Below are 8,837 nucleotides of genomic sequence, written 5' to 3'. Positions count from 1 at the left end.
ACGTGAAAAAAAAGTGCCAAAAGCAAGTGTGTCCCTCGCAGAGTGCTCACTGCAGGTAGCAAATGAAACATGAGAGGGCTGGAGCGCAGCCTGTGCATCTGAGGGGAAAACACTGAGCTGCTTTGGAGGCATCTGCTTCATTCAGGGAAAGATGGGTAAAACCCTGCAAATGTCCCAAAAGCACAGGGTGGGGAGGGTGACCCCAGCAAATCCTATTCCCCCAGACCCTCTGCTAGATGGGGATGTGCTCGGTTTCACAAAAAGATAGCCCATTTTGTGGAGCCTTTGAATATTCAAATTGAAAGTATCGCGCAATCATTGATTGTCAAATCATTGGTTTCTAGAGGTTTTAAATACTTGGCATTAGGAGAGAAAAACTCAAACTTATACCCGTGGGGATAAAACAATAATATTGTCAGGATCCACCTGCCATTGCCACCGGGCAGGCAGGTCCCTTCAGCCCCAAATTTCAAGCCTGACTCCTCTTTGCCCCCTTTGCCAGCTTGTGGGGCTGGGGCCGGGGCCACCTCTGCTGCTGCACCGGGCACCTGGCGAGGTGCTGCCCGCTCCGGCTCGGGATGTCCGGTAAGCCCCGCTCCGAGCCCCTGCCGGCCCCCGGCACCCCCTTTTGGGGCCGTTTCGGGGTTCGCCGGGGTCACTTCGCCAGCGAGGCGATCCCGCCTGCCAAGGCAGGAGGGAGCGGAGAGGGCGGGGAGGAGGGAGGGAGGAGGCAGGGAAGGATCGGCTGCTGCCCGCCGGGTGCCAGCGCCGCCGGCTCGGGACGGGGCTCCGCCGGCACCGCCGGGCACCGAGCGGGGCTTCTGCCGGGCTGGCTGGGCTGCGAGCCCCGCCGGGGGGTGACAGGGGACCCGGCACATCTGTGTGCCCACCCCGCACCTCTGGGTGCGCTCTCTGCATCTCTGTGTGCCCACCCCGCACCTCTGGGTGCGTTCTCTGCATCTCTGTGTGCCCACCCCGCATCCCTGTGTGCCCACCCCGCACCTCTGGGTGCGCTCTCTGCATCCCTGTGTGCCCACCCCCCATCCCTGTGTGCCCACCCCACTCCTCCGTGCCCTCCTTGCACCTCTCCGTGCCCTCTCTGCCATCTCTGGGTGCCCTCCCCACACACCCCACTCCTGAATCCCAACCCTGCTCCCCGACCCCGAGTCCACCCCCTGTCGCTGTCACCCTGCTCCCAGCCCACCCCAGCAACCTTCCCCTGGACCCCCAGCCCCATCACCCTGACCCCCAGAATCATCACACCCTGCTCCTGATCCCCAGCCTGTCCGTGTCACCCTGCTCCTGATCCCCAGCCTGTCCCTGTCACCCTGCTCCTGATCCCCAGCCTGTCCCTGTCACCCTGTTCCTCGTCCCCAGCCTGTCCTTGTCACCCTGCTCCTCGTCCCCAGCCTGTCTTTGTCACCCTGCTCCTGATCCCCAGCCTGTCCCTGTCACCCTGTTCCTCGTCCCCAGCCTGTCCGTGTCACCCTGCTCCTGATCCCCCAGAGCCATCCCTGTGCCCACGCTGTGCCCACCCTTGGCCCCCATCACCCTGACCCCAGAGCCATCCCTGTGCCCACCCTGTGCCCACCCTGTGCCCACCCTGTGCCCACCCTCGCCACCCCACCCGTGTCCCTGCTGGAAGGCGCTGTCCCCTGGGAGCCCTCAGGTGCAGGGAGCTCTGTTCTCCTCAAATCCCACCCTCCCTCCCCATCTCCAGTTTGTTGAACAGAAAGGAAACACCAAAACACGAGATGAATAATCCCCAGCTGCCTGCCCTAGAGGCAGCCCTGCCACCTCCCTGGAGGGGCCGGTGCCTGTCACAGCTTGTCCTCCCCCAGGGCACCACGGGGACACAGGGAGGGCTGGCAGAGGTGACAGGACAGCGCCTGCAGTGCAGGATTCCCCGGCTGTGTGGGCAGAACCCGGCGTTGTTTTCGTGCCAGGAGCTCCTGGCACAGTGCAGCTTGCCTGCTCCGTGCCCAGGGGTGGCACTGGAAGGCCGGGATCAGCTCTGGCACTGCTGCTCTCCTGCTGGGAGTTTATTTTTGGTGCCTCCTTCAGGGCTGTCTGCTCCCTGCTCTGGCATTTCTTGAGAGCAGAGACCAGTCTGGGTGTGTTTCCTTTTATTGTGTGGTTTGGATTAAAACAGGAGTGAGGACAGAAACAACTGCCAGAGGTTCTGAGTGTTTTACCATGAGTACAACAAGTGAAAGTGGTTTTTCAGAAGAACTAAATTCTTCATCATTTCCTGTCCTAAAAATCCCTCATCAGGCAGTGACTGGTGATTGCTGGTTAGTTCTGGCTGGATTAAACACACCCTAAATTCTTGTTTGAAATAAGTAGGAGTTGTACATGAGCAGAATAAAAGAGATAATCTTGGCTTTGAAAGAAAGCAGCCATTTTATTGATGTTTTGTTTAGCTCTCTGAATAACCACCCACATATTTCCATTGTTTTATTCCTGGGCTTCATCTGCCAGATGAAGCGCTTCCCACATTTATTTTCAGGTCCCGAGAGAGGCAAATATGTCAGGAATTTAAATGAATCCAACAGCAGCACCAGATGGAGCTTGGTATTGGGAAAGCTGGAAAGGGGGGCAGGGGGAATAAGGAGATAGAGAAAAATAAAATATGTGGTTATTAAATATTATCAACAGCAAGATTTTCACGAGTGTCTGCTTGTCCCAAGCTGGAATAGCAGGTGTTAAAGAGGGTGATTGCAAACACAATTAGCCACGTTAATTCTAATTGTTCTGCACATCGAGCACACCTGAAAACCTGCTGGATTTGCTGTTTGCTCTGAGATTCTCCCTCCTTGCAAAGTGTTTTTTTCACAAATTCTTCCAGGAAAGCCCAAGGTGTACCAAGGTGTGAGGGTGAAGATCACAGTCAAGGAGTTGCTGCAGCAGCGGAGAGCACGACAAGCAGCCACTGGTTCAGCAGTGAGTAAAAATATTGTGGTGTTTGCTTTGTACCTCCTCTTTTCATTTTTCGGTGTTTTTGGTTTGTTTTGTTTGGGTTTTTTTTGCCAAGACTGTAATCTCTGGGCCAAAATCTGAGTGGAACAGGCTGGTGAGGATGGGGGAAAGAACATTCAGTCAGAGCAGCTGCAGCAGTGACCTAAAGGAGTGAGAATCTGAGAAACACAGGGAGAAAGCAGAGCTGCTGCTCCAGAAAAGTCACTCCCCTCGGGATTCACTCACCTGGGCAGCCCCATCCCTTCTGGAGTTGGGGATGGAGCTCTGTGTGCACACACACTGTGCACATTCCCTCTCAATCCCCCTCCCAGCCTCTGTAGGATTCCTCCAGCTCCGGCCACTCTGGGGATTTGCATAAAGAGCTTGGCAAATCCTTATTTCTTCCTGGTTCGTGACACTGCAGCTCTTGAAGCCTTTCAGATTTCAGCTTCTGCTCCTTGTTGCGGCTGAGTGCACAAAAAGCAGCCTGAGAGCCAGGGGCAGAGAGGCCTGGGTGAGGAGAATTGGAATTTCCAGGTTTTGGAAACGCTGGGTCACTCCTGCCCTGCTGCAGCCTCATCAGGTGTCCCAGGGCTGCGTGGAACCTTCTCAGTTCCCACCAGCTCTTCACACAACCCCTGTGGTGCCCACACAGGAAAAAATGAACAGAGGTGGTGAGGGAGGTTACCCCGGTGACCTGCACGAGGTATGGCCTGCCCAAAACCCCCGGTGTGAGAAAAGCTCAGCTCCACCTCTGTCTGCCTCATCTGCACCAGGGAGAAAAGGCACTCCCGGCCCAGAAGAGCCTCTGTTTAAGGAATTAAATACACAGGATGTGCTGGGAAGTTGTTGCCAGGGAAATGAGCTGCTCACTCGAGAGCATCATGAATGAAGGGAATGAAGTGGGGGGGATGTATGAATTAAAACTAAGGGGAAAAACCACCAGTGGTATTTGTACTTGCAGAGTAAAATCCTGGGCCCCAAGCATGAAAACGCCCGTGGCTTTTGGGGTGGATTTCTCCCTTCCAGCAGGTTCCTAGAAGTGGTTGATCTGTCTTGCTTCAGCTTCCAACATTCCTTAACAAACGAAGCTGTTCTCAAACGACACCAATCCAGTCTGATGGGATGTCTGTAGTTAATTACTCATTCTCAGTAATGCCCATCCCTACGAGTTCCTCGGGATTCCCTCCGCTGTGGAATCCACGCTCCTGGAAATCAGCACACGTTATTTTCAGAGGCAGCTCTGTAGAACGGGGAATGCAGCAAAAAAGAGCCCGGCTTGGTGCTGTCACCCAGGAAAAATCATGTTATTCACATTAATTTAATGCCCTGTCAGTGGCGGGGAGGTTTTCCCAGCCACAGCTGTGAGGGAAATAAGGAAAGTTTTCTCTGAAATTCAGACTCACCTTGCTCTGTGCTCCTCTCCTTCCCTTCTCTCTGCTCAGGTGTCCTGGGGCAGCAGCAGCAGCAGCAGCATCCAGTTCGCAGAGTCTGTGTCTCCGCCTCACCCAGGTTGGTACAAACCCCATCCACGGCCCTTCCTGCCCCATTCCCACATTTTCCCACCTTCCCAGCCCTCGTTTGAGGCCGGCTCCACCGAGGTGTGGCCAGTCAGAGCCGCCAGGAGCCCGTGGAGGAGCTCAGGAGCGCACCGTGGTTATTCCTGCCACCGCGAGGAGCTGCATCCCCTTGGGGAAGGGATGCTCATCCCCAGGGAATAACATCGCCTTCCCCAGGCTGCGGGTGCCTCTGAGGAGCAGCTCCCCTGCCCTGGGGCTGAGTTCTGTTCTCTTCTCCCTCTCCTGCCAGCATCCATAGCAGGGAGAGGAACACCAGATTTTCAGCACCACCGAGAATTTCCTCCTCCTGCCTGCGAATATCCAAGGAAAAGGGAGAAGGGGTGAGGGGAGGGGCACGCTGGGCTCACAGATCCTTCAGTTATACCCAGAAGGAAAGGCTGGGCAGGTGTGAGTGCACACATTGCACGGACAAGGAAATTGTTAAATCATCGATAGCTGGGAATCCATTTGCTTATGTTAATAAAGAAACGTGAGACACGCCACAGCTGACACGCCAGGGCCTTTCCAGGCTGGAAAGTCTCCATCAGTTTATGTATTTTGGGTGTTTCTCACTCCCCACAGCCAGCTAGACACCTTTGGCTCTGCAATGTGCACTTCAGACCTGTGCCCTTCATATGGAGAGGTTTGAACTCGGTGTGAAAAGAATTATTAGAATTATTTATTAGATATATTTAGAAGAATTATTTAGAATTATTAATTCTAAAAAGCCAGATCTGCTGGGAGCTTTCCAGGAACTCACCCTCTGGCCAGTAACATGGTCACAATGCCACACCACCCCTGCCTTGCTCCATTTGTTCTGCTCAGGGGTTTGTCTCCTGTCTGGCTGTTTGGAGGATAAAAAAGCAATTTATCCTCCTGTTATCCCCTTTTTTCCTGCAGGTGTAGCTGCCCCGGGTCTGGAGATGAGGCAAAGGCACAAATCTCTGCCTGGCACCTTCTGGGGCTGCAAACAGTGCACAGAAGGGAGGCCAGAGGATCAAGAGGCTGAGGGAGTTTCCAGCTGGATCCCTGGCCAAAAAGCCTGGGGCCAGAAGAGTTTCCAGCATTTAAAGAGCTTTATAGCCTTGGGGCTGGATTCCCTGAGTTATTCACATTTTTGAGCATCTCCTTCCTGGTTTCTGCTTTGCTACCAAATTCACCTGGCCCTGTTTAAATGTCTAAACTCACAGGGTCGCTGAGCATAGCAGAGCACTGAAACCTGGCATGAATTAATTTGCTGCTGTCTGCTTTCCTCTCTCTCCCAGAAGCTTTTGAAGCAGAACCCATCCCTCCCGTGCCCGGCTGCTGCCCGTCCTGGCAGTTTTCCAGCTGCCTCTCCTGTGAGGAAAGCCCTGGCTACCTGGAGCAGCTGATCGATTCCTGCCTGCAGTCGGACGCACCCTCGGATCCAGCCTTCAGCTCCTTCCAGTCCTCACACTACACCCCAGACACCTTCCAGCCAGTCCAGCTCTGCTTCAACCAGGACCTGGTGAGCCGTGGGACCCCAGGGAGCAGCCAGAGGTGTCCCCAAGGGGAGAGGGAGTCACATCCTGGGGCAGAATGTGGGAACCTGGCTGCTTTCAGGAGCCTGGGATGCTCCTGGGCTCTGAGTGCTTTCCCATGGGGAGCCCCAGATAAACTGGGAGAGGCTGCAGGGTGGGGAATGTCCCTTCTAGAGGCCCTGCAGGTTTTCTGCAAATAGCAGCACAGTTCCTGCCAGGGGTTGTCCCTACTAACAGAAACTGCCTTTGGGTTTAGGCCTCCAAGATCTCCCTGGGCAGCCTGAGAAAGGTGACAGCACAGGAATTCTGGCTGCTGGCCACATTTCCCTGAAATCTCCCTTTTTTACCTCTTTTTTCCCCTCTCTCTCACACTCCAGGCTGCCACCTCGCCCGGCTCAGCCGGCCTGCCCAGCCCGTGGAACTCCAGCTGCTCTCCCCCCGAGCTGTCTCCCCTCACCCCGCTGACCCCCAGCCCTCCCTCAGCCCTGGACACCAAACCCCACGGCTGCCCCGGGGAGGAGTGGCCCTGGCAGCTCCCCTGCCCCTTCCCCAGCCCTGCCTGCTGCTGTCCCCAGGACAGGGACAGCAGGGTCCCCCAGCACTGCCCCTGCCCCAGCACGGACTGCACGGAGCTCCTGCCACCCCTGGCCCTGGCCGAGGACTTCTTCAGGAGGGACAGGGGCTGTGACATTTGCTACAGCTAATGGGGGCTGTGGTTTCACACATCCACTCCAACCAAATCAGATTAAATTGCCCATGAACTATGCAAAGTTGTGCTGCCTAACACAGTCCAGTTTATTCTTCACTACTCACACATTTTTTTACGTGATGCTGTCACTACATTAATCTACGCTCAGGGGTGTTTTGTTGGTGGTTTGGTGGGGGTTTTTTCCCTCTTTATTTTCATTGTTGCTGTTTTTTAAATAAATCTGAAGCTGCCTTATCAAACCAGCTCTTTTTGATACAAATAAATCATCTGGTGCAAATGCTGAAGCCTGGTCATTTTTCATGTGCTAAAGGTCAGGGCTTCTCTTTGCTGCTGCTGCTCCAGGCTGCTGACCCTGCTCTCACAGAGGGGAGGATGAGATTCTGTGACATGAAAGGTCTCACTCACCCTTTCCAGCAGACAAAAGGTCTGTATTTAATCCAGCACCCAGAGAACCCTGTGCATCACCCAGCTCTGAGCTGGGTCTGCAGCTCCTCAGCCACTGCTGCAGCTCAGGCTGCCCTGGCGGAGTTTCCCAGTGGTTCTGGCAGAAAAGGAGAGTTGCTGTTTGCCACTCCAGCCCAGGGGTTAGCCCGTGGCCCCTCGGAGGTAAAATCCAGAGCCAAACTTCTCTGGCTGATGCTCAGCTCCAGCCTCCCTGTGGAGGCAGAATTTCCCTGAGAGGCCGATGTGTTTTGGCAGCCCTTGGTTGAGTTTGGGCTGTTGATAAAAAGTTTTCAGCACAATCAGCTGAACAGGAGCTGATTTTTTTAAAGTAGATAATGGGAAACTTGTAATACCTGAGGATTTCCTGTTTCTTGCATAAACCTAGACCCTTCTAAGATTTTATCTTGCCTCCTCTTGGTGAGGCAGACTCAGTTCCTCAGCTGAGCACCTAGACCAGAAAGAAAGAAAGAAAGAAGCATCTCTCCATATTAAATTCCACTGGAAAGAGAAAATAACTACACCTGTGAAGAGAAATATGAATTCTATCCAGCTGTTTGCTCACATTGTCCAGACAGTTCCACACTGAACTGAAAATCTTTCCAGTTCCTTTATCTTCTGTAGGGTAGTGGGTTTGGGTTTTTTTTCTCTATTCTCTGTAAGGTAGTGGGGTTTTTTTGTTTTTTTCCAAAACATGCTTTTAAAATATTTTAACACCTTCAAATAATATCTCCCCTTCTCCCCTGATTACTCTCAGCATTGGCCCAAGTGATAAATGAGGTCACAGCAAAATATATATATTATTGTATAAATCATAAACCACTGTACAACTTTACAGCATTTAAAGTGTGATCACCCCTGTGCAGGGACACCCCACCAAGTGTCATTTTAGGGCTGGCAGCTGCTTCAGCCCCTGAGGGAAATTTTGGGGCACTGAAGGGCTGAAATTCTGCCCCAGAGCTCTCCCAGACCAGCTGCTCCTGCCTGCTGCCCCAGGAGCGGGCACAGCTTGAGCCACACGTCAAAGCCCCTTATCAGCAACATGAAAGGGCCAGGAGAAGATAAGGCTGAGGCAAGAAATTTGAGGCTTCTGCAGGAAATGGGGTGCCCACATCCTCACCGTGGCTTGGCAAGGTCGGCCTGAGCTTAGCAGAGCCAGGGAGTGAAAGGGCATCATGAAATGAGAAATGAGGGTTTAGGAACACTCATGAACACATCTCACAGCAGCAGCCGAGCTGTGCACAGCAAGTGTTGGAGCCTGACAAGATATCTCTGAGCTCCAGATGAGTGGGTGTGTAATTCTGATTATTGGTTATTGGCAGAGTGCACACTTATCAATATATCGTGGTGTGGATCCTCCCCAGGACTGCTCCGTGCCAGGGCTGTGCCCACCCCTGATGCCACTGCTGGGCACAGCAGTGTCAGCACTCAAACCACCCTAAATCCCATCCTTCTCCTGGATGGTGCCTGATCCAGGCAAAAAAAAACCCCCTCTGCAGTGGAGGAGATGAAAATATTTCCAGCAAAATGTTCCTCCACACCAAAATCTCCAGTTTCATCAGCTTCCATCACACAAGCAGCAACGTTTCCATCCCTGGCAGCCTCTTCCTCCTTCCCTGCTGCTCCTTCTCCAGTGGTTTTGCAATCCCCCCGTGCCAGACTGGAAAC

At 53.6% G+C, this 8,837-nt stretch overlaps 1 protein-coding gene across 3 annotated transcripts; it reads left to right on the top strand.

Annotated features, from left to right (window-relative positions):
* The first annotated feature begins 404 nt into the window (after positions 1 to 404).
* On the top strand, positions 405 to 7,028 carry POU2AF3 (POU class 2 homeobox associating factor 3). 3 transcript variants are annotated; one of them, XM_063417980.1, is made up of 5 exons: positions 405 to 585; positions 2,849 to 2,943; positions 4,404 to 4,470; positions 5,783 to 6,006; positions 6,397 to 7,026. In XM_063417980.1, exons 1-5 carry the CDS (start codon positions 579 to 581, stop codon positions 6,721 to 6,723), a joined length of 720 nt encoding a protein of 239 aa, XP_063274050.1. In that variant the 5' UTR covers positions 405 to 578; the 3' UTR covers positions 6,724 to 7,026. The 3 variants fall into 3 exon arrangements, with proteins under 3 accessions (XP_063274050.1, XP_063274051.1, XP_063274049.1); XM_063417981.1 differs by lacking the exon at positions 405 to 585 and adding an exon at positions 2,398 to 2,574 and having other exon boundaries at positions 5,786 to 6,006; positions 6,397 to 7,028; XM_063417979.1 differs by lacking the exon at positions 405 to 585 and adding an exon at positions 2,401 to 2,574 and having other exon boundaries at positions 6,397 to 7,027.
* Positions 7,029 to 8,837: the final 1,809 nt, after the last annotated feature.

The sequence above is a fragment of the Prinia subflava genome, chromosome 22 (genome assembly GCF_021018805.1).
Source record: "Prinia subflava isolate CZ2003 ecotype Zambia chromosome 22, Cam_Psub_1.2, whole genome shotgun sequence".
NCBI lineage: Eukaryota > Metazoa > Chordata > Aves > Passeriformes > Cisticolidae > Prinia > Prinia subflava.
The sequence above is the reverse complement of the archived record's forward strand: the minus strand, read 5'-3'. Positions and strand labels throughout refer to the sequence as shown.